The sequence below is a fragment of the Ranitomeya imitator genome, chromosome 3 (assembly GCF_032444005.1).
Source record: "Ranitomeya imitator isolate aRanImi1 chromosome 3, aRanImi1.pri, whole genome shotgun sequence".
Taxonomy (NCBI): domain Eukaryota; kingdom Metazoa; phylum Chordata; class Amphibia; order Anura; family Dendrobatidae; genus Ranitomeya; species Ranitomeya imitator.
The window spans coordinates 109508139-109534809 of NC_091284.1; the positions used below are offsets into that span (position 1 = coordinate 109508139).

The following is a 26671-nucleotide window of genomic DNA, read 5'->3' on the forward strand; positions in this document are numbered from 1 at the left end:
ATCACTGACCTGCCTGTTGTGTTCCTTGGTCTTCATGATGCTCTCTGTGCTTCAAACAGAACCCTGAGACTATCACAGAGCAGTTGCATTTAAACGGAGACTTGATTACAAACAGGTGGATTATATTTATCACCATTAGGCATTTAGGACAACATTGGATCATTCAAAGATCCACAATGAACTTCTGGAGTGAGTTTGCTGCACAGAAAGTAAAGGGGTCGAATAATATTGCACGCCCCACTTTTCAGTTTTTGAATTTTCACAAAAGTTCTAAATAACCAATAAATTTCATTCAACTTTACACTTGGTGTTGATTCTTCATGATTCTTCACCAAAAATTTACATTTGATATCTTTATGTTTGAAGCCTGATATGTGGGAAAAGGTTGAAAAGTTCCAGGGGGCCGAATACATTTGCAAGGCACTGTATACAGTATGTACACACACACATACGTATGAACAGTTGCATTTTAAAAGTTTGGTCACCTCTGGTCAAAATTGCCAATTGTGAACAGTTAAGTTAAAGATTAAATCATCTCTAAAAGGCCTAAAAGTTAAAGATTTGGGATGAGCAAACCCAAACTGGAAAGTTTGGGGTTCGTACCAGACACCTAGTGTCAGTACTGAACCCTGAATACTGAATTTTTACTGTATGTCCAGTTTCCTGTTTGGGTTTGCCAGTCTAATAAAGCTTGTTGAAAGACTGCAGAGCAGCCAATCAACAAGCTTTTAGACTGTGGGTACTTCCGGAGCCATCATAGCCATGCCGAGTATTGGCATGCCTGTGAATGGCCAACGCAGCATGAGACCTGGCCTGTATAAAGGTCGGATCATGACAACCACCGCCATTATGCTCTCAATAGTGTATAGTGATGGACAGATTCTGATTGCACACTCTGCCAAAAAACCCACTGTGCTAGTACTCTGTGGGAGCACTATCCTGTAAGCCGGTATGTGTACTCTGCAACCCCCTGCCTGAGAGAGTACTGTCCTTTAAGCCACTGTGTGTACCCTGCAACCCCCTGCCTGTGAGAGTACTGTCCTTTAAGCCACTGTGTGTACTCTGCAACCCACTGCCTGTGATAGTACTGTCCTTTAAGCCGTTGTATGTACTGTGCAAGCCCCTGCCTGTGGGTGTACTGTCCTGTAAGCCACTGTGTGTACTCTGTACCCTGCTGCCTGTGGGAGTACTGTCCTTTTAGATGCTATGCTTACTCTGCACCCCCCACCTGTGGAAGTAATGTCCTTTTAGTCGTTGCATCTACTCTGCACGCATATCTGTGGAAGTATTGCCCTTTAAACTGCTGCGTGTATTCTGCACCCCCTGCTTGCGGAAGTTCTATCCTTTAAGCAGCTGTGTGTACTCTGCACCCTGTCTGTGGGAGTGCTATCCTTTAAGCTGCTGTGTGCACTCTGCACCCCCTGCCTGTGGGAGTACTATCCTTTAAGCAGCTGTGTGTGCTCTGCACCCCCACATCTGTGGGAGTACTGTCCCTTAAGCCACTGTGTGTACTCTGCACCTCCCCTGCCTGTGAGAGTACTATCCTTTAAGCCACTGTGTGTACTCTGCATCCTCTCGCCTGTGTGATTACTGCCCTGTAAGCTGCGTGCACTCTGTACCTCCCTGCCTGTAGGAGGACTGTTCTTTATGTTGCTGTATGTACTCTGCACCCTTTATGTTGCTGTATATACTCTGCACCCCTACGGAAATACTGTCATTTAAGCTGCTGTGTGTTCTCTATACCCCCCTCCCACACCTGTGGGAGTATCGTTAATTTAAGCCACTGTCTGTTTACTAGCAGTCTGAGAAATAAATAATTGATATCAGCTGTCTCATTGGCATTAGTAGGCCAAATAAATAATTGTTCAGGACCGATGTGTGTTTTTTAGTAGCTTTGAAAATCAATACATCGCATCAGCCATCTCGTTGTCATTCCTAGGCCCCGAAAATATTTTTCCTGGACTGGTGTGTTTTTTATTAGTCTAGGAAATAAATACTTGGCATCTGCCATCTAATTGCCATTTCTAGGCCGAACAAATAATTTTCTGAACTGTTGTGTTTATTCTAGTACTGTTGCAAATAAGCATTTAGAAAAACAACTTAAAAAAATGAGGACAGTATCAAATGAGGGATGTGGTTGTGGTGGTGCTGGTGCAGCTGCTGATGGTGGTGGTTGTGTAGCTGATGCAAGGAAAAGGGCGTGGTGTTTCTGAACCTGCTACTATGCAGCTGAATGCTCCGGTCCGAACCGCCGGCGGCAGTGCCAGGAACTGATATGAGAGACTCGCTCAAGTTTCTCGCATTGCACTCACGAGTGTTACAGCGGTCAAAGAGACTGAGCACATTGATGTCCAACCACTTGTTAGGTTGGACAATGAGTACATGGTAGGGCTAGTGCAACCACAGCAGCAAATGTCAGATGATGAAACTCAGTTGCCAACTGCAGCAATTTTATGCAGTGTGCAGACTGGCAAGGAGGGCACAGCTGATTAGTCTTTGGAAAACGATGCGGGGAATGATGACGTACTAGACCCCAGATGGAGCAGAAGCCATCCTAGTGATGTGTGCAATTCAGAAGAAGAGGAGGTGGCCACTCTACCACAAGAGAGAAAATAAAACCCATATTACAAAAACATAGCCCTCATATGGTATTGTCCCATTTAAAATGAAGATAACATATTATATTCACTGCATGATGAAGAGCTATATTCATATATTAATAGCAGAATTATTGAATTTATATTTAGTCCTAAATGGTATCATTGAAAAATACAACTTGTACTGCAAAAAAAAAAGCCAATGTATAGTTACTAGTGATGAGCGGTTTTTCCCGAGCACGCTCAGGTGGTCTCCGAGTATTTGTGACTGCTCAGAGATGTAGTTTTCCTTGCCGCAACTGCATTATTTACGGCTACTAGACAGCTGGATTACATGTGAGGATTCCCTAGCAACCAGGCAACCCCCACATGTACTCAGGCTGGCTAGCAGCTGTAAATCATGCAGTCTGAGCAGTCACAAATACTTGGAGACCACCCGAGTAACGAGTATACTCGCTCATAACTATTAGTTACATAGATGGAGACATTTAAAAAAAAAAAATGCAAATAAAAGGCTGGTTCCTAAAGATCCAAAATAAGCTGGCTTCACGAGTTAATTTATCATAAAATGACAAAAGCTGTCATTAAAGTAAGAGTTGACCAATGCAATTTAAACCTATATCAGGTGCTCAAATTCCCTACTTCTTTTTGCTTCTTTACGGTCTTTGTACTGTGGAGCTTATTCTGGTGATTTCCCTTCTGGGCATGGCAGAATATATTGCTGGGTGTTAGGTAAGATTTAGGTGCTTGCCTGGTTACACACTGCGCACACAGTAGGATTACCAATACAGACTTGAATAATAACACAAATCAGCTCAGGACTGGTATATTGCTATGTTGGCTCTTGTGTCTTGGCTTATGTTTATAATGAAAGCCTTAAAGGGAACTTGTGATTAGATTTACGCTGCCTAAACCCCGGGCTGCATAAATCAACAAGGGCTCCGTGATTGACGTTATGCCGTGAGGACGTTATGGTTTGCTCTAAATGTTGCAGCATTTCAGAGGAGACATACCTTGTAAAGCTGGCAGGGGGCTATGCTTTTTGGATGACTAGTCTAAGTCTAAGGGCTTGCTTACATTGGCATAGATTTTCTCATATGATAGAATCAGGACGATTATGTGAGAATTGCATCACAGGTGTGAAGAAGATGGGGAACTCTGCAGGCATACATCGGACTGGAATGACATCCGAGTGCAGTCCGATGTTTCAGATGCACCCATAGAGATAAATGGGTGCATCCGATAATACATCAGATAGCACTCGGCCATGTTATACGGCAGTGTGAGCGATCCCTCAGTCCAACACTCTAAGGTAGGTCCCCAGTGGCTTCTCCCTACGTTATGCCAGTTGTACATAGGAAAAGACTTCTCAGTCTTCATGTACGCCAGTCTTAATGTTGCTGGAGTAAGATGCCCCTAATTCATTACGAGGCAGACACATAAATTGGGCTTCAACGGCTGTACCGATCCACCAGAAATATTACTCAACTTAGAGACTAGTGTATATTTCTGGAAAAATTTTGATGAAGTTGCTGGGTAGACTTTGCCCAATCCCATACCACCTAAGCCCCACTCACTTTGGCAGAGCTTGCCAGGACTGGAGTAAAAACAACAAAAGTCAACATTTTTGTGCAACTCTGAGTTGCACAATAAAGTGACATTCTACAGTGTTTTTCACTAAAAAATTGGAGAAAACGCCTTGATCAATCGAGCCCATAATCCTTGGACGGCTGTTCAAAGTGTGTTTTCTCTGAATTGCTACAACGCGTGACTGGCAGAATTATATTTTACTACACAGAATACAATATGTTCTTCCTTACCTGTAAATTCATCATATCTAAAGGCCAAATTGGATTTCAACATGCTCAATCTTTATGGAGATAAGCCTGTTGTGAATTCTGTGGTCAAGCTCCCTCCTGTGGTCATGAGTGGTACTTCGGCTGGTTCTGTCTATGAGCTTTCTCTGGTGGATGTGAGTGGGGCTGCGGCTTCTGAGTTTCCTTCCTCAGGTGACGAGGTTAAGTCGTTAGGTGCTGTTCTATTTAACTCCACCTAGTTCTTTGTTCCTGGCCTCCAGTACTGTTATGAACTGGTGATTCAGAACCACAATGGACCTAGTGGTTAAGAGCACACAAGTGACCTGATAGTTACTAATAACATAGGACGATCTCTGAGACATGGGAACTGTGCTGACCGCAAAGCTATCTTTCCTATCCTCGGTCTATTCAGTAAGTCGGGCCTCACTTTCCTAAAATCTATTTCATCTCTGTGTTTGTATTTTCATCTTTACTCACAGTCATTATATGTGGGGGGCTGCCTTTTCCTTTGGCGAATTTCTCTGAGGCAAGGTAGGCTTATTTTTCTATTTTCAGGGCTAGCTAGTTTCTCAGGCTGTGCCCGAGGCGCCTAGGTCTGGTCAGGAGCGCTCCATGGCTACCTCTAGTGTGGTATGATAGGATTAGGGATTGCGGTCAGCAGAGTTCCCACATCTCAGAGCTCGTCCTACGTTATTAGTAACTATCAGGTCACTTGTGTGCTCTTAACCACTAGGTCCATTGTGGTTCTGAATCACCAGTTCATAACATAAGCCATTGCCAGAAAGGTATGATGGCAGCATAGTCCTCTCTCCCCACTGCTACAAATACAGGTGTCAACCAAGGCCAGTTTGCTTGTTTTTGAGACAGTAGGGAGAGGTAACTTTTCGGATGGAACTGTCTATGCCCTTCCTTAAAGGAAATAACCCTTAGTATGAAATTGTCCTCAAATATAATATGTTAGCTCTATTATTTCCTAGTTCATCCCTGCTTTCTCAGATTCATGAATTTTGTCTAGTCGTACACTGGTATTAGAATACATGGGGCAATGAGGCACTGCTAAGCAGATTTTATTTTTTGGAATCTGTGAAAGCTGCCTGAAAAAATATGGGAGTGAATAAAAGCTGAGTTGGCACAAAAGTTCCCTTTTCCCATAAGAGACTAGTATTATAAAACGGTCCTGTTATATATTTTATACCGGGACTTAATACTTCTAATTCTGACAACATGTTAGGGCATGTTAGGTTAGGCTATGGGTTGAACTAGATGGACTTATAGTCTTCCTTCAACCTTAATAACTATGTAACTATGTAACATTCATAACCCAACATTTGAGACACTGAGCCTCCCTACCACTGTTACTACCCCCCAAATACCCATGAACACTTCCAAAACAACCATTATGTGCTTATTAAGAAATGCCCACCTTTGAGATCTGGTTTGTGGAACTGTGCCACTATTATAAGGAATATAGAAAGGCTTTAATGACATTCATGTGAGGTATTTTTATAGCTCTCCAAGAAACAAATGTAACAGAGGAATAACAATTACTTTAAGATTTATTTTTTACCTCCACTTCAGAAAACCATCTACCGTACTTAAACAATCTGTATTCCCATGACCCTACAATGTGTTTACACAAAGGATTGTTTTTGTTGTTTGTTGTTTTGATTGGATTTTCGGAACTATTACATTTTCTCAAGTATTCCCCTCTGCTTTAGGATATGTGTAAGATACGCACCACACTCTCATATTCCTCCATAGCTTCGCTCTCTCCAGCTGTGCTGCTGAAACTGCTCGTACTGGATGAAGAGCGAGAAATGTTGGATCGCCCATTCTCCTTCAGTTTAATGTATGGTCTGGAAAGCAAAATGGTTGGAGAAAGTATTTTAAAAAACAGAAAACCTGAAATATCAAATTCACAAAAACAGTTTACATATTTACAATTTGCAGGGCTTATATCCAACAGATACCAACATCAGAAGGGTAATGCACTTTATAGAACCCCTATTTTCAAATACCTAATATTGTATATTAGTGTAGTAGAGGGGAATTCTCCATGCTAGACCCTCTTCTATTAGTTGTAGTAGTGTGGCTACAACAGATGTCTTTTAGGGCTCATTCTAACGTCAATGATTTCTCACATGTGCACAAAACAGACATCGTGTCATCAGTGTTTGGTCCGTGTGTCACTTTTTACTGTAATAGGAGAGGCCCGGGGTCCAAGGGTCACATCAGCTCCCCATCACGCTACAGAAAAAGAGGATCCTGGCGGGATGTATGTGCTGACACCATAGCGATAACGCCACTACTGACAACATGCTGCTGCTCGACATGAAATGCCAGGACCCAACGAGATAGTGATGAACGAGGAAGACCAGAGTCTAAAAATAATCTTGTCTTTACTGAATTAATTGGTAAAATGTATATACATCAGATAGCAGTATACATTTAGTGAATACATCTTCTGCACAGTCCAGAGGCAGGAAGTTCAGTTGCACACTGTGGTACATTTCTTTCATTACATGTTTCAATAGTCCAACAAACCACAATGGGAATCTACATCTTCCCTTCGTGTAGGACCTCACTGGCTGATGTGGGTTGCTACAACTACTCACTACAATTCTCAAAGGCCACTTGATGTGGGCTACACACACCTTGGTGTGCCACTGTATATTCAGTTCCTCATAGGAGAACATGTGTGCTAGCCTGGCCATCTTCTCCATTATGACCCTCAGGTCTGGCTACACTTCCACATGTTATCTAGTTTAGATAACAATTTCTGTAGGTCCCACTTCCCTGAGATAAGGAATCCTTCTGCCATGTAATACTTGTTTACTTCAGAATGTGCCATCTGAAAATGGTCTCCTTTCTTTGCACATAACACCCCTTTCAATGCAGGTCTGCTAAGATTAGAACCATAGGTCCATCTTGTTTCAGCAGTCTTCTCTATCTGCTTAATAGGAACTGGGCTCCTTGTGCCCACTTACTTCATCCCACCATGGGCTGGCCCAAATGGTTAACCAAATTTTCAGCTAACCAATTGTTGCTGGCCACAAACCAGATGAAACAACATTTAAAATCATGGCAATGCATTATATAACCATAAGACCTTTAAGAGGGATGGCAACAGCTTCTCCGCTCCTTTACATACATTACCATCACAGTTTGGTCAAAGTTTCATCATTTTTTTTTTTCAGATGAAAAAACAAACTGATGTAGGTTTCTCAAGCTTTTACTATCAAACAGACCATGGACTGCACATGGATGGGATTTTTTCATGGACTCATATACTTTCATTGGCGATTTGACTTGACACTCAGATCAAAATGGATCACGTCTCCATGATTTTGTGTGGACCACACAGGGTGAATAAATACACAAATATATTAACAGCTCCATAGACTACGATAAGTACGAGTTCAATCTGTGAAAAACATGGTAGAACTCATAAGAGAAAAGTTGGCGTGTGAATGTACCCTTGCTATCGAAGACCCAACACGTCCATGCATTAGTTGGTTTACTCACTACATTGTGAGTACCAGGTGAGGAACACCTTGTGATTATGTAATTCTTAGATACTCCTTTAATGATAAAAAGTTTTCAAGCCAACATCTTGCTTAACCCATCCACCCCCTTGGATTTTCATTTTTTGCATTTTCATTATTTGCTCCCTCTTTCACAGAGCCATAACTTATATATATATATATATATATATATATATATATATATATATATATATATATATATACCGGTATATATATATATATATATATATATATATATATATATACACTTTGAACAACGCCATTGGTTTTACCACAGAGTGTATTGGAAAACAGAGAAAAAATCCAAGTTTCGTGAAATTAGAAACAAAATGCACTTCCACAATAGTTTTTTTAATACCATGTTCACTAAATGCTAAAACTGACCTGCCATCATAATTCCCAGGTCATTTCGAGATATCAAACATGTATAGATTCTTTTTTATTTAAGGAGTGACAAAAAAAATTATAATGGCACCATTTTCTGAGACCAATAGCGTCTCCATTTTTCGGGATCTAGGGCTGGGTGAGGGCTATTTTTTGCACGCCGAGCTGACAATTTTATTCATATCATTTTGGGGTACATGCAATCTTTTGATCGCCCATTACTGCATTTTATTGCAATGTTATGTAGATAAAAAAAAGGAATTGTGCCGTTTTGATTTTTTTCTCATTGCGCCATTTACTCATCAGATTAATTATTTCTATATTTTGATAGATCAGGTGTTTCTGAACTCGGGGATTCCAAAGGTGTGTTTTTGACTTTTTTATTATTTTATTTTGCATTGTTCAAAAGGGGAGTGATTTGAACTTTTATATTTTTTTAAAAACTTTTTTACTTTTCTTGTCCTTTGGAGACATGAAGCTGTGATCTTCTGATCGCTTGTGCTAATCATAGCAGGGGAGTGTAGTAGAAATGATCATCTGCTATAAACGCATGGAGGTGATCATAGCAGATAGGCAATGATAAGCATGGGGGTCTCCTGTTGTCATGCCAACCCTCCCCGCCCCGCGATCATGTGACAGGGGTGCAGATTGCTGTGGTTTGTAATGCGCTTCAGGCGCGTCCATGTTAAATGCCGCTGTCAGAGATTGACAGCGGCATTTAATGTGTTAACAGCACCAAGTGGATTGTGATTCCACCCATGGCTGATAGGGGCACATGACAGCAGATCAAATCAGCTGTCATGTGCCTGAAAAGATGCGGGCTCAGTGCTGGAGCCCACATCAAAGAGGGGGAGGCGTCCTTTGATGTACCTGTATGTCATACGCCAAAAAGGGGATAACTGTAAGCTATTTAGTTTAAGAAAGTTGTCTAGCTTAAGAAAAAAGGGCCTGCTTCTTGATTTCCAAAACCGTGCACTCTTGCTCATAGGTTGTGTGTAGCATTGCAGCTCAGTCCCATTGATATGAATGGAAATTAATGATAATGGTACTGTTTCAGGACAACCAGCAAACTTTTTTTTTAGAAAAGGAGTAATTGTGGCCATCCATATCAGATTAGTTGGTGTGTGACTCTCTGCATCACCGCATATGAGCTGCAACATTCATGCAAAGTTGCCATCACTACATCTATCTGCACCCTAAGGAAACTGAGGTCTTTTAATGTGTGCAGCAAAATGTTAGAAATGTTCTACCAGTCTGTGGTGGCAAGTGCCATCTTTTTTGCAATCACGTGCTGGGGTAGTAGTGTGCGGGCCTCTGATGCTAATAAGCTGAATAAGATTATTAAGAAGGCAAGTTCTGCTGTGGGCTGCAATCTGGACTCTGTTGAGGAGGTAGTGGAGAGAAGAACTCTGAAAAAGTGTATGGCGATTATGAACAATAATGCACATCCACTATTTGAGCTATTCATGAGACAGAAGAGCACCTTCAGCAACCGGCTAATACTTCTGAGGTGTAGAAGGAAAAATATAGGAAATTGTTTGTGCCAACTGCTATAGGGATGTACAACAATAACATTAGGGTTAAATCATAAAGGTGATTGTCCACTTTATTTCTTCTACTTTTCAGTCCACCCGCTGTGTATGTCCTATTCTAATGTATAATGTTCTTCTGTCAACAAACTGTCATGTCAATTAAGTAATTCATTTTATGATTCTTATGATGTAAGTTGTGCCGCTGTGATACCATATTTTCCCACAGGATCAATAAAGTGTATCGTATCGTATCTATGTTACAGCGGCTGCGCAGTGTTGTGCCTTATACACTAAAGAGGTAAAAGTGTTTGTGTCAGCGCATAGCCGCTTCAAACAGTTGGCCAATGGTGGTGTTCAGAGTCGAGTCCCCACCAATCTGATAATTATTACATATCCCTATGGCAATCAATATTCTGGTACCAGAAAAACTTTTTCATCATAAAAACTGCATTCAGGACCTGAATGTGGCTCTCCACCTTAGGGGACATTCATACTTTCGGTGATTACATGGATTGAAGTTCACGTAGTAATGGGGAGGAGAAGAATGTGTCTGCATCTTTATCAGAAATAGAACTGCTCAGGCTTGCACAAAATAGCAATGGAAATTTCCCAGTGGAAAAAAATCATGTTCTTGTAGGTTGTAGCCTGACAAGAATTACAGAACAATTGCAATAGAGCATGAAGATGAATTATCTCCGATTTATGAGAAGATGTGATGGAAAATTCTGATTACTATTACTATATAATTTCATATGACTATTTTCTTGATTTCCTTCAACTACCTACATTGGTGCTAAAACATGAGTTCAGATGTCCGAGCACATTGGTCTGATACTTGACCTCTAATGCACAGAGTGGCCTGGGGTCTCTGACCCGAGCGTAACAGCTTTGTGCGTTTTGTGTGAGGCTGTTCCTCTCGGGTTAAGAGAGCCACCACCAGATCTTGGATTGATGTCCATGGATGTCTGAATGAGCCTTTAGTCTTTCATGTGCATACCCAACATAGCTAGAGTCAAGGTTAACCCCTGGCACAAGGATCTACCTTTTCTGTATAAACCTGATCTCTCAGTAGAAGATTATATGTCTTAAAGGTGAGTTCCTACCATGGAAAGTGATGACATATCACGACAATATGCCATCTCTTATTGATTGATAGGACTTCAAATGCTAGGACTTCTGTCAGTCCTTAGAATTACTGCTTTTAATTAGTGTGGCATCCCCTTCACTGTAACAGAGCCCAAGTCACTTAAAAGGGTTCTCCCGAATCAGTTGTCATACAGCCATTGAAATATATACCATTCTAAACACCATTTTTACAGTTTGTTTTTTGCCATAAGTCCCCACTTCCACAATTGGTATTTTGGTCACATGACGCACCGAGTCTCATTGTCTGCACCTCCCATAATGGTCCCTTTTTTGCATTGAGACATTCTCTTTAGGCAGGAGAGAAGAACAAAATAACACAGGTGCCGCGGCGCTGTCTGCCATGTGTGGGAGACCAGACAGAGTGCAAAAATACAAAGCTCAAAGCCCTGTATTTCTACAGTATCTATGGGATGGGGCTTCAACCCAGACGTAGAGAACACCTATGCTATCCGCAAGGCTTAATGGAGTAAATGATTGGGGCCTTAAGTAGACAACCTCTTTAATATACACTTAATGAAATCTGAATAGAATACACATCCAGAAACTTCTAATATATTAGACTATATATCATTATGTCCCATATAGCATATAATAATTTAAATAAAAACAAATTGTTCTGGCACCACGCATTTCATAATCACTGGCGCATTATTCTGACATTATTATTTTTACCTTTCTTTGTTGGGACATATCTCTGGGGAACTGGGATTTGATGAGGTTTCAGATTTTACATCCTGTGATGAGTGGCCACAATCTGGAGTTTTTTGCACAGCAGACATGCTGTCACTGTCAATAGGAAATAAATAATTACTACAACTAAAAGCAGCAAATAATCAATTGTGAAAGTGAATGTAGGCAATGAAACTCTTGCTGAATATGAAAAAAACATAATCTTTAGATAAATAAAAAGTATTGTTATGTCAATAACATACCTAAAAGGTTGAAAAACTTATATATACACATTATTCGTTTTGACCTTCAAAGCAGCATTCATCATTTTGTTAGCTGGAAACAGTCAATGAGCTTGTTGGTATCAAAACTTAGCTTAGCCAAGTCTCTATAATGCAATGTGAGTTTTGAAGCCTATGGAGTTATTAGTGAAACTTTAGACCATAATAAAGGCTGTAATTTAGAATACGTGCAACATAATGGAAATATATATGTAAACTATGGAGGACATAAAAAACAAGTAAAACAGAGTTGTACCAAGAAAAAGAAAATATATAATTGGCTAGGCTATGTTGGTAGCCGATGTGGTTCAGCATAGGTTTTTACTAAGTTACATAATGAGGGTGATGTATAAAAAAACAGTGCAGGGGAGACGTAGAGGAGCCACCTGTCAGAACCAATCAGATCTTAGCTTTCATATTTTGGAAAATTTTAGAACTTGTTTGGCTGCCATGAACTATGTCTTTACTTTTTTACTTAAACTTGTTTAGATAAATTCCTCTTAAAGGATTATTCAAATGTAGTCTCTTTAGCAGCATACAACTTCCCAGTCTCCTTACTTCCTGGTTTCTGGGAGGGTGGGCTTTCCTCCTTGAGTGACAGTTCTGGTGAGAGGCAGAGCAGTAGTATTAGAAGAACGTTAACGTTCAGTACAAGTTCTTCTCTGACATATTCAGCTATCAGTGCTAGTTCTGAATCTATATTTTTATCATTATATTTTCATATAGGGATAACAGTGCATTTGAACAAACACACAGATCCAGACAGTGAGATCCATGATTCTGGGTGCGAAGGATTGTGATTCTACAGGATTTATAAGATCAGCTCGGTCAAGAGCTGAGAGAGAAAGGGAGGAGGTGTATGGGTAACGGCTGCATAGAAATCAATGTCCCATAGATAGGTGACTGGTATGTTAAGAGTCAACCCCTTTCCTGGAATTTAAGTAATGTGCAAAGTTGGCTGGCCAGGAAACAAGCTCTACGCTAAAAAAGAAAAAAAATCACGTTACAAGAAAATGACAAAAATTGAAAAAGGTCAGTTATAAACTTTCATGCTGTCTAGCTAACTGAATCAAATAACTTGAGAAGACCCCTTTAACGTGTGTTAATAGCAACCTTTAGGCCAAATCAATCATTGTAAATCTAGACAGATTCCTGCCTAGAAGGTGAAAGGACAGTGGTAGGCAGGAATAGCCAGGGGTCTTGAATTCCAAGGACTACTTAGCAGGAGCTTATGACTGAGAAGACGAACAGGGCTCGGCAGATAAAACTGAGACACTTCTGAAATTGGAGTCTCTACCCCTACTTTATGCTGCCCTCAGAGAGAAGTAGCAAAAAAACAGTCCCATAATGTGGTACTGATATATACCTATCAATGTGATAAGAATCATAGGAACAGTAAATAACTGAATTGTGCAAGTTGTGCATTCGGTTTACATTGAGCACTGTTTGGAAGAGATACCAGAATTTTGGTTTATTTAGTATTTATGTGGCCGGTGCTATCATTAGAAAACTCATTATCGGTCACAGCTTTATCCCAGTATTTCAAAAGTCAGCATCGTTTTTGCCTGTATAATTTGGAACGTTCACTTTCTTCTTGTAAATAACTCACCATAGGCATCTGATTGCTACCGCAGCTTAACCTTTTACAAAGGAGATGGAAAATCTATTTTTTTCTTAGAAGATAAATTTGCACAGCTCCTGCTATATACTAGTGGAAACAGGTTTACCCTGCACTCTCGTCACAAGTAATTTCCTAGTAATTACTAATGATAGGAAGCATTTACACATATTTATTGTTGTTTTAATCCAGGAAACATTGGTCATAAAAGTCATCAATAGATACTTTCTAATGGAAGCATACAAATTCATATGCTTTGAACAACTTTCTAGCTATAGGAATATACTTGAGTTATTATAGATCAGTTATAGACCCAGTGTGTTGACCAGGCTCTGCTCCAGGTTTTCATGGGCCCCTGGCGAAAGAATCTCAGTGGGCACCCTTTAACACACACTACTATTCATGATGAAATATAGGTATAGTACAATACAAAAGATTTCACTTCTTACAATACATGAGTGATATATATTGTAAATTCTACAATAGCTCAGAAACTGGCGAATCCTTGCATCGCACATCACACAGAGTGACTGCAGACTTATCATTTTAGACCAGACAGTATAGTCCTCCATACAGTATTATGGGCAGAACATAGTCCTTCATATAATATTATGGGCACCAGATAGTCATCCATACAAAATTATGGGCAGCACATAGTCTTTCTTACAAAATTATGGGCACCACATAGTCCTTCATACAGTATTGTGGGCACCACATAGTCCTCCATACAGTATTATAGGCACTACATAGTCCTCCATACAGTATTATAGGCACTACATAGTCCTCCATACAGTATTATGGGCCCCATATATTGCTCCATACAGTATTTAATGGCCCCCATATAATGCTCCATACAGTATAATGAGCCCCATATAATGTTTCATACAGTATAATGGGCCCCATATATTGCTCCATACAGTATAAACGGCCCACATAATGCTCCATACATAAAAAAAATCAAATACTAAACTCTCCACACAGGTACGGTCTCCTCAGCATCTTTTGACATTCTGCACTACTCAACAGAGGGTGTGCTGTAGTGACGTCATTGCACCCTCTGCCCTGAGACGTCACAGAGTCAGAAGACAGTGATGCTGAAGACACTAGAGCTGCAGGAAATGAAGATAGGTGAGTATTTGAGGGAGGGCCCAGCGCCAGTGCTGGCACTGGTCTCCCTTGCCTCACAGGCCCCACAGCGTGTTGGTCCTCGATGCTGAGTGGCCCCTCCCATTCGTTCAGGGCCCTGACACTTGCCCATGTGTGCCGGGTGGTGACGCTGGCACTGGTGTTGACCTATCAAGATGAGGTCAAGCCAACTAAATGGCACTATAAAGCATTAAAAAAAGAGACAGAAAATGGATATCTGGTTCCTGGGGATATGGAAAGCAAATGGTAATAGTATCCTATGACCCCACCAAGCTAGATCAGAGAGGGTCTGACTGCTAGAACCCCTGCTTATAGCTAGAAACCCAGTCTCCTCCTACCTTAGATCTATCTCAGTGTGTAAATTTTGGGCTCAATTCAACAAAACTTTTATGCCAGTATTCTGGCATAAAAAGCCTTGAAAGTTGCCTAATTTTAGTGCAAGTGACTGCTGGGATACAATTTTGCAACCACACCACTTTGGCCCATCTCCGGTAAAGCCAGCAGAGATGGGGCTGGGGTTTTCTCATAGATAACACAGGAGCACTTGGTCGAATGAGTATATAGTATACGAAATATACGAGTATATAGGATATGAAATGACTGTAAACCTAAAGATTGGCTGCAGCATTGTTTTGGCTGCCAGCCATTTTTGTGTATGGCCAGCTTTAGGCTAAGTACACACATCCACAAAATGTATTCAACCAGTCAAATTGCAAAAGTGACTGGCTACGTGTTCAGCTTTATGTGACTGCCCGCATAGTGGATGGGTGCAGGAGCTACCTAGTATTGACAAGCAGCAATCTGGGTATGCAAATTGCAACAAACTTGAGCATGTGGCAAATTATTTCACTGGGATCTATGAAAAGAAGTCACTGTGAACTATACATTGGAAAATATTGGTCCGAGTGTTGTCTATGTGCGTTCAGTTTTTACATGGATAGCATGTGACCAAGGTACGTTTGTGTGAACATAACCTTTGGGAAACAAAAGGTTGAGAGACATTTAAGTGATGCTTTTGCCAGTTAGGAAACAATAGCAGCAGCAGACTATTTAGTGTAATACAGTAATAGGAACCTCATGTACTTTCTAAAAGTTATCCTGTTTGAAGAAACTGTGAAGTATAACATTTATAAAAGTCAAAAGAAAAGAGACATGCTGCGAGTACACAAAGCATCAGATAGATGGAGACTGATTCCAATGTGATCAGTAGATGGATGCATGTAGGGAGGACCTACAGCATCAGTAACTCCAGAGATAATTCAGAAATCTCTTTTCCTCATGAGAACGATAACCTTATATAAGTTGTATAATGTGTAAAGGAAACCCCGGTGCCAAACTGTAAGATGTGTAAAGGAAACCCCGGTGCCAAACTGTAAGATGTTTCAATAATGGAAGACAAAGTTTACCATCTCGCCCGAGTTTCAGACGGTACTTCAGCTCCAGTGTGCAATCGAGGGAAGAGACCAGATCTCCGTTTTATTGGACTCTTGGACTGTGTCTTTGTCACCACAGCAGGAGGCTACAAAAACATTTACGAGAACAAAGCAAATAATTATTTTTTATTGTTTCTAAAAAGAAAAATGAAGAAACTTAGCTAACTGCAGTTCTTTGCATTTCCAAGGTCTCAGACTACTAACAAACTCGATGTGCAGTCCGAGCCTGCAGACCTGTGTTGTTCCCTTTTATCTGCAACCTGCTTCTTGCTATACTACAAATAGAAAAAGGGCAGATTCTTGTCTAATACAGACGGATTCTGGGTCGCTGCTTAGGATCATCAAAAATTGCACCAGTTTGCGCTTGCATTTTTTGAGGGCAGCCACATGTTTCATTGCTTCGCTTTGCAAGAAGACAGGTGTCCCTCTCACTTCAACTTCTAAGGTGTATAGGAGACATTCGATCTATGCAATATTTCATATGCAAACCTTTTCCTATAAAGCATTATTTGTCAATGAAGGATGATCCATAAAGCAAACTCATACCTCGAGTGATGCAATATTTCTGCAGACACATGGGTAATGTGCAAGCAAACAGCATGTAAATCCCATGATGCCTGCTTACTGGAGAAGCTGCTACAGGGAGAAAACAGTTTTATTCATGCTACAGCTGCACATTTTCAGTCATCGGCGCATCGCAGGGAGTGGCAACAGTCAGCAGTCACTACAGAGTGAGCGGTGGCTGTAATCACTCCTCGTCCTCGTCACTTTGATTTGATTGACAGCCTGTCCTGCACTAATGTGCTGCACAGATACGCTGCCGAGCAGGTTGTTAATCAGTGTACTAGAGAGTGATTACAGAGCGCTCACCGTGTAGTAACAAGTTACTGGACCACCCCAATGACTAGAAGCAAGCGCCTGCAGGGAGAATAAAACTTTATTTTATTTTCTCCCTGTAGCCGCTTCTCCAGTAAGCAGACTATACATGATTTAACTATTATTCATCTGTATTTTACCCCTAAATTTTCAAGTAAGTAGCATTTCTCTGGTTAACAGGTACCCTTTAAGAAGAGCTAGTCCACTCCCAAAGCTGATCATATTCTGGAAAGAGAAGATACTCTTTAATATTAACAGTGCTTACAGAGAATGTGGTTTTGGTCATTTCAGCAGTTGTGTGCACAATTCCTCCACTCAGGCTCCCAGATATGCCCCCGGTCTGATGCTTTTTTTGATTTCCCACCATAGTTTCCATGGAATGACTGCGTACCCGGATAGCTCTCTTAGACAAAGAAAAGACACAGGAAAATAAATAAGACTTTATCATGTGCAGCCCATAAAGCCACCAGAGAATGTTTGTCATCAGATAAGCTCCATTGTTTATGGCATAAAGAATAATCCCAACATATATTACCAGTTGAACTTGACCTTGTCCTCAAACATACTTTCATCTGATACATTTATATTCTTTGCTAGTTTTCCTTTGATGTGTTATCTGTTATATTTTTCATTGCTACTCTAGTAGAAACCATACTTTCCAAGCATATTGTCGGACCGTGGCCTTTCAAGATGAAACACAGAAGCTTATGTATAATAGGGCTCTGAAGAAAATGTCACGCTTTGACAGCCTGTACCTTATGGACAGTACTATACCAATATTAATAGACTTAAAGGCAAAGGACATAAGAAACCCCTGTAAGTAAGCCACAGCAGCTGGTATATTTGATAAAGGTAAAGGTCAACTTTGTTTTTGCTATGTCTTGTTAGAAACTGCTTAGCCATTATCAAAGAATATGCATATTAGACAACATAAGAAAAGAACAAGAAATAATGGGGAATGATTGCAATCAACCAATCAACTGTGAAATAAAATATACGGCAGAACAGCCAATAGAAATAGTTTGTAGGGCAGGAAGTTATTTCTATTGGCTGGTCTGCACTGAACGGCCAATCACTATGCACAAAACAGTCTGTGGGGAGAGTGACTGAGCTTGTATAACCAGGGGCATCCAGCTCAGTAGCTGGGCATTGCACATGCACATTGGGGTACACTTTGTAAATGTCACAACACTGGAATGTTTCTTTAAGAGCATGTATATGACTTTTATTAATTTTTTTATATAATCCGTGCAATACATGTGACACATATTGGTGGGACAACCCCTTTAAGAATGTGTTTTACTAAATAGATCAGCAATTTTGGTATATTTATAGCGCCTCCTATCTTACCCTGAAACATACCCCTAACCACCATTTCAGGAACCCATGACCCAGATTACGGGCACACTAGACTGAAGTGGCACTTGGGACCACAAGTACATTGTTTTACTAGACCATAGGAAGTCAGGCTATTGTAAGTGGATAAGAGGTTAACAAAAGGGAGGTTGGTAGTAGCTAACAAAACCACTTATATGCTGGACTCCCACTCCTGTGGACCCAGTGCGCATGTGTATCATGCGAATTACCCTTTGCTTTAGATTGTGTAAAAGTAATTTTGGATTTTCCATGCAGTGTATCATGAGAGGTTGGTGAGGGCATCACAGTAGAATCCTCCCCCAAAAACAATTTCTAGGCACAACCTTCATAAATATCCTTTAACCCCTTCAAGACCCAGCCTATTTTGACCTTAAAGACCTTGCCGTTTTTTGCAATTCTGACCAGTGTCCCTTTATGAGGTAATAACTCAGGAACGCTTCAACGGATCCTAGCGGTTCTGAGATTGTTTTTTCGTGACATATTGGGCTTCATGTTAGTGGTAAATTTAGGTCAATAAATTCTGCATTTATTTGTGATAAACACGGAAATTTGGCGAAAATTTTGAAAATTTCGCAATTTTCACATTTTGAATTTTTATTCTGTTAAACCAGAGAGATATGTGACACAAAATAGTTAATAAATAACATTTCCCACATGTTTACTTTACATCAGCACAATTTTGGAAACAAAATTTTTTTTTGTTAGGAAGTTATAAGGGTTAAAATTTGACCAGCGATTTGTCATTTTTACAACGAAATTTACAAAACCATTTTTTTTAGGGACCACCTCACATTTGAAGTCAGTTTGAGGGGTCTATATGGCTGAAAATACCCAAAAGTGACACCATTCTAAAAACTGCACCCCTCAAGGTACTCAAAACCACATTCAAGAAGTTTATTAACCCTTCAGGTGCTTCACAGCAGCAGAAGCAACATGGAAGGAAAAAATGAACATTTAACTTTTTAGTCACAAAAATTATCTTTTAGCAACAATTTTTTTATTTTCCCAATGGTAAAAGGAGAAACTGAACCACGAAAGTTGTTGTCCAATTTGTCCTGAGTACGCTGATACCTCATATGTGGGGGTAAACCACTGTTTGGGCGCACGGCAGGGCTTGGAAGGGAAGGAGCGCCATTTGACTTTTTGAATCAAAAATTGGCTCCACTCTTTAGCGGACACCATGTCACGTTTGGAGAGCCCCCGTGTGCCTAAAAATTGGAGCTCCCCCACAAATGACCCCATTTTGGAAACTAGACGCCCCAAGGAACTTATCTAGATGCATAGTGAGCACTTTGAACCCCCAGGTGCTTCACAAATTGATCCGTAAAAATGAAAAAGTACTTTTTTTTCACAAAAAAATTCTTTTAGCCTCAATTTTTTCATTTTCACATGGGCAACAGGATAAAATGGATCCTAAAATGTGTTGGGCAATTTCTCCTGAGTACACCAATACCTCACATGTGGGGGTAAACCACTGTTTGGGCACATGGTAAGGCTCGGAAGGGAAGGAGCGCCATTTGACTTTTTGAATGAAAAATTATTTCCATCGTTAGCGGACACCATGTCGCGTTTGGATAGCTCCTGTGTGCCTAAACATTGGCGCTCCCCCACAAGTGACCCCATTTTGGAAACTAGACCCCCCAAGGAACTTATTTAGATGCCTAGTGAGCACTTTAAACCCTCAGGTGCTTCACAAATTGATCTGTAAAAATGAAAAAGTACTTTTTTTTCACAAAAAAATTATTTTCGCCTCAATTTTTTCATTTTCACATGGGCAGTAGGATAAAATGGATCATAAAATTTGTTGGGCAATTTCTCCCGAGTACGCCGATACCTCATATGTGGGGGTAAACCACTGTTTGGGCACACGGCAGGGCTCGGAAGGGAAGGCGCGCCATTTGACTTTTTGAATGGAAAATTAGCTCCAATTGTTAGCGGACACCATGTCGCGTTTGGAGAGCCCCCTGTGTGCCTAAACATTGGAGCTCCCCCACAAGTGACCCCATTTTGGAAACTAGACCCCCCAAGGAACTTATCTAGATGCATATTGAGCACTTTAAACCCCCAGGTGCTTCACAGAAGTTTATAACGCAGAGCCATGAAAATAAAAAATAATTTTTCTTTCCTCAAAAATGATTTTTTAGCCTGGAATTTCCTATTTTGCCAAGGATAATGGGAGAAATTGGACCCCAAATATTGTTGTCCAGTTTGTCCTGAGTACGCTGATACCCCATATGTGGGGGTAAACCACTGTTTGGGCGCACGGCAGGGCTCGGAAGGGATGGCACGCCATTTGGCTTTTTAAATGGAAAATTAGCTCCAATCATTAGCGGACACCATGTCACGTTTGGAGAGCCCCTGTGTGCTTAAACATTGGAGATCCCCCAGAAATGACACCATTTTGGAAACTAGACCCCCAAAGGAACTAATCTAGATGTGTGGTGAGGACTTTGAACCCCCAAGTGCTTCACAGAAGTTTATAACGCAGAGCCATGAAAATAAAAAAAAAAATTATTTTCTCAAAAATGATCTTTTAGCCTGCAATTTTTTATTTTCCCAAGGGTAACAGGAGAAATTTGACCCCAAAAGTTGTTGTCCAGTTTCTCCTGAGTACGCTGATACCCCATATGTGGGGGTAAATCACTGTTTGGGCACATGCCGGGGCTCGGAAGTGAAGTAGTGACGTTTTGAAATGCAGACTTTGATGGAATGCTCTGTGGGCGTCACGTTGCGTTTGCAGAGCCCCTGATGTGGCTTAACAGTAGAAACCCCCCACAAGTGACCCCATTTTGGAAACTAGACCCCCAAAGGAACTTATCTAGATGTGTGGTGAGCACTTTGAACCCCCAAGTGCTTCATAGAAGTTTATAATGCAGAGCCGTGAAAATAATAAATACGTTTTCTTTCCTCAAAAATAATTATTTAGCCCAGAATTTTTTAATTTTCCCAAGGGTAACAGGAGAAATTTGACCCCAAAAGTTGTTGTCCAGTTTCTCCTGAGTACGGTGATACCCCATATGTGGGGGTAAACTACTGTTTGGGCACATGCCGGGGCTTGGAATTGAAGTAGTGACGTTTTGAAATGCAGACTTTGATGGAATGCTCTGCGGGCGTCACGTTGCGTTTGCAGAGCCCCTGATGTGCCTAAACAGTAGAAACCCCCCACAAGTGACCCCATTTTGGAAACTAGACCCTGAAAGGAACTTATCTAGATGTGTGGTGAGCACTTTGAACCCCCAAGTGCTTCATAGAAGTTTATAATGCAGAGCCGTGAAAATAATAAATACGTTTTCTTTCCTCAAAAATAATTATTTAGCCCAGAATTTTTTATTTTCCCAAGGGTTACAGGAGAAATTGGACCCCAAAAGTTGTTGTCCAGTTTCTCCTGAGTACGCTGATACCCCATATGTGGGGGTAAACCACTGTTTGGGCACACGTCGGGGCTCAGAAGGGAAGTAGTGACTTTTGAAATGCAGACTTTGATGGAATGGTCTGCGGGTGTCACGTTGCGTTTGCAGAGCCCCTGGTGTGCCTAAACAGTAGAGACCCCCCACAAGTGACCCCATTTTAGAAACTAGACCCCCCAAGGAACTTATCTAGATATGTGGTGAGCACTTTGAACCCCCAAGTGCTTCACAGACGTTTACAACGCAGAGCCGTGAAAATAAAAAATCATTTTTCTTTCCTCAAAAATTATGTTTTAGCAAGCATTTTTTTAGATTCACAAGGGTAACAGGAGAAATTGGACCCCAGTAATTGTTGCGCAGTTTGTCCTGAGTATGCTGGTACCCCATATGTGGGGGTAAACCACTGTTTGGGCACACGTCAGGGCTCGGAAGTGAGGGAGCACCATTTGACTTTTTGAATACGAGATTGGCTGGAATCAATGGTGGCGCCATGTTGCGTTTGGAGACCCCTGATGTGCCTAAACAGTGGTAACCCCTCAATTCTAACTCCAACACTAACCCCAACACACCCCTAACCCTAATCCCAACTGTAGCCATAATCCTAATCACAACCCTAACCCCAACACACCCCTAACCACAACACTAACCCCAACACACCCCTAACCCTAACCACAACCCTAATTCCAACCCTAACCCTAAGGCCATGTGCCCACGTTGCGGATTCGTGTGAGATATTTCCGCACCATTTTTGAAAAATCTGCGGGTAAAAGGCACTGTGTTTTACCTGCGGATTTTCCGCGGATTTCCAGTGTTTTTTGTGCGGATTTCACCTGCGGATTCCTATTGAGGAACAGGTGTAAAACGCTGCGGAATCCGCACAAAGAATTGACATGCTGCGGAAAATACAACGCAGCGTTCCCGCGCGGTATTTTCCGCACCATGGGCACAGCGGATTTGGTTTTTCATATGTTTACATGGTACTGTAAACCTGATTGAACACTGCTGCGGATCCGCAGCCAAATCCGCACCGTGTGCACATAGCCTAATTCTAAAGGTATGTGCACACGCTGCGGATCCGCAGCAGTTTCCCATGAGTGTACAGTTCAATGTAAACCTATGGGAAACAAAAATCGCTGTACACATGCTGCGGAAAAACTGCACGGAAACGCAGCGGTTTACATTCCGCAGCATGTCACTTCTTTGTGCGGATTCCGCAGCGGTTTTACAACTGCTCCAATAGAAAATCGCAATTGTAAAACCGCAGTGAAATGCGCAGAAAAAAACGCGGTAAATCCGCCATAAATCCGCAGCGGTTTAGCACTGCGGATTTATCAAATCCGCAGCGGAAAAATCCGCAGAGGACCAGAATACGTGTGCACATTCCTAACCCTAACCCTAGCCCTAACCCTACCCCTAGCCCTAACCCTAGCCCTAACCCTACCCCTAACCCTACCCCTAACCCTAACCCTACCCCTAACCCTACCCCTAACCCTAACCCTAACCCTACCTCTAGCCCTAACCCTAACCCTAACCCTAACCCTACCCCTAACCCTAACCCTACCCCTAACCCTAACCCTATTCTAACATTAGTGGAAAAAAAAAAATGTCTTTATTTTTTTATTGTCCCTACCTATGGGGGTGACAAAGGGGGGGGGTCATTTATTATTTTTTTTATTTTGATCACTGAGATAGATTATATCTCAGTGATCAAAATGCACTTTGGAACGAATCTGCCGGCCGGCAGATTCGGCGGGCGCACTGCGCATGCGCCCGCCATTTTGGAAGATGGCGGCGCCCGGGAGAAGACGGACGGGACCACGGCTGGATCGGTAAGTATGATGGGGTGGGGGGGACCACGGGGGGGGGATCGGAGCACGGGGGGGGGAATCGGAGCGCGGGAGGGGTGGAACGGAGCGCGGGGGGCGTGGAACGGAGCACGGGGGGGCTGGAATGGAGCACGGGGGGGTGGAACGGAGCACGGGGGGGGGTGGATTGGAGTGCAGGGGGGGGTGATTGGAGCACGGGGGGGTGATTGGAGCACGGGGGGAGCGGACACGAGCACGGGGGGGGAGCGGAGCACTGGACGGAGGGGAGCCGGAGCAGTGTACCGGCCAGATCGGGGGGGTGGGGGGGCGATCGGAGGGGTGGGGTGGGGGCACACTAGTATTTCCAGCCATGGCCGATGATATTTCAGCATCGGCCATGGCTGGATTGTAATATTTCACCCGTTATAATGGGTGAAATATTACAAATCGCTCTGATTGGCAGTTTCACTTTCAACAGCCAATCAGAGCGATCGTAGCCACGAGGGGGTGAAGCCACCCCCCCTGGGCTAAACTACCACTCCCCCTGTCCCTGCAGATCGGGTGAAATGGGAGTTAACCCTTTCACCCGATCTGCAGGGACGCGATCTTTCCATGACGCCGCATAGGCGTCATGGGTCGGAATGGCACCGACTTTCATGACGCCTACGTGGCGTCAAAGGTCGGGAAGGGGTTAAACAAAATTATATTTTAGTCTAAGGTCAGATATATCTAATTGCCTGTTCAAGTTTCCAAGCCTTTTAAGGACTTTTTGTCTTACTAATGTTATGATGCTTTACCAATTATTTTTCAAAAATTGCTTCCTCATTAAATGTAACTGAATAATTTTACAATGAAAATAGGTAGATGAATAGATACAGTAGATGTTTTGCAGAGGTTAGTTAAAATTAAGGAAAATAAGGGACACATGAGCAAAGATTGACACAGGAAGGCTCATTTCCAAAGAAAGTAAAAATAATCCCCAAATATTCCTGAACTACATAAGCAGTAATATACTCAAAAATGATAGTGTTGGCCTGCTCTAAAATAAAGTGGAAAGGTCAAAGAAGGTGTGGGAAACGCCAATCTACTAAACGCGTTTTTCTCTAAATTATTTACATAAGAAAATTCCATGACAGATGACATGATAAGGGTTACCATACATTTGCAATCAACCAAGCATGATGTGCATTAAAAACAATTAATAGAGAAGTCACCAGGCCCATATGGCATATACCTCTGAATACTAATATTCAAGAATTCTACAATTACATGGTCTGTACCACAGGACTCGCACATAGCAAATGTGGTGCCAATTTTTTTTAAAAAGGGGACAAAATTGTAGCCTGAAAATTATAGTCTGGTAAGGTAAACATCTACTATGGGTAAAATTTTTGAAGGTCTTCCAGGAGATAAAATCTTAGAGTATCTTAATAAGAATAACCTCATGACTCAACATCATCTTGGGTTTATGAGAGATCAGTCCTATCAAACTAATCTGAACAGCAGCTAAGATGAGGTAAGTTGCAGACTGAACTGTGGCAGTGCCATGGATGTCCTCTATCTTTATTTTTCAAAAGTGTTTGATACAGTGCCACATAAAAAGTTAGGACATAACATGAGAGCAATGGGACTATTGGGAAATATATGCAATTGGATAAACAAATAGCTCAGTGATAGGAAACAGAGGGTGGTTATTAATGGAACACATTCTCATTCGGTCACAGTTAATAGTGAGGTACTACAAGGTCAGTATTGGGCCCTCTTTTCAAGATATTTACTAATGACCTTGTAGAGGGCCTACAGAGTAGAATTATATTATTGTCAGATTATACTACACTCTGCAATGCAATAAAAAAAGGAGGATAATTTAACATTACAGAGGAATTTATGTAAGCTGTAGGCTTGGGATGAGAAATGGCACATTTTTAATTCACTACAAAATTTCAAGGAGGGCTTGGATGCCTTTCTTTAAAAATATAATACAGGTAATAGGTACGTACTAAATTCTGTGATGAGACATTTAACCAGGGTCTGATTGCCGTATGGGGAGTCAGAGAGGAATTTTTCCCCTAATTGAAGAAACTAGCACCTGCCTCATAGGGTTTTTGCCTTCCTCTGAATTAACATGTTAGGTTATAGGTTGATCTTGATAAACTTATGTCTACCTTGAATCGTAAAAATTATGAAACTATGAAATGGAATTACAGTGTTCCTTTTTTGCCAGTAACATACTATCAGCTGAAAAAACCACATCATGCTGCTCAATGTTTTCCAATGAAATGATGCACAATCTACTGAAAACCCAATGGATCTCATTAGTACCTATTGAGCAGTATTGGTATCCTCTATGTGATGGATAAGCTGCCTGCATTACAGAGTCTAAGTTCAGATCCAGGCAGGGACCTATCTGAGAAGTGCATACAATAATATACATTCTTTGATGAAAAACATCAATACCTGACAAGTTGTTATTATTATTGGGAACTTTTCATCATATTAATGCCCCCTGAACCACAGGCAGCATGAATCAGACACTGGCTGCACAAAGCTTGGAAAGCTGACCAGGGTCTACGCGTCTCGGCTGACTAGTTTGATGCAGTCCATGGCCAGCTTCTCCCTTACGCAATCAGTTTCATACATATGTATGAAGAGACCTTACATTTTATGCCATAGGCTCCCGCGCAGCACTCCTTCAGACTTCTGCTCTCCTGGGGCAACTTTCCTCTGTATTGTCTAATTATCCAAGTAAAAGGTCCCAAGGCACCAGGTATCTTCCTCAATAAACTTCTTTATGAATTACAGCACATAAAAACTCTGCCATACATGACCATCGTCAAGCCATATGTTACCCTTGTCTTTATTATGGATTGAATAACGCCTTGTGTGGCTGAAGCATTGCAGATTTTTATTGTGCTGTAATTAGTAAAGATTGAGGATGATACCAGGTGTTTTGAAAAATTTTACATAGAAAGATCGTTCAGTCATGGTGATCAGGGCAAGAAGAAGCCGGCCAAGGAGTTGTCTTGGATTAGTCATCT

At 41.5% G+C, this 26671-nt stretch overlaps 1 protein-coding gene across 4 annotated transcripts in view; it reads right to left on the reverse strand.

The window, feature by feature from the left end:
• RAP1GAP2 (RAP1 GTPase activating protein 2) overlaps positions 1 to 26671 on the reverse strand; it is a 1157994-nt gene that overhangs the window by 27214 nt on the left and 1104109 nt on the right. For all 4 annotated transcript variants that reach the window (XM_069761272.1, XM_069761274.1, XM_069761271.1 and 1 more), the window contains 4 exons: positions 17310 to 17447; positions 16142 to 16254; positions 11694 to 11807; positions 6153 to 6270 (listed from right to left, as the gene is read on the reverse strand). In XM_069761272.1, the coding sequence (XP_069617373.1) occupies positions 6153 to 6270; positions 11694 to 11807; positions 16142 to 16254; positions 17310 to 17447 (483 nt within the window). The remainder of the gene's footprint in view (positions 1 to 6152; positions 6271 to 11693; positions 11808 to 16141; positions 16255 to 17309; positions 17448 to 26671) is intronic.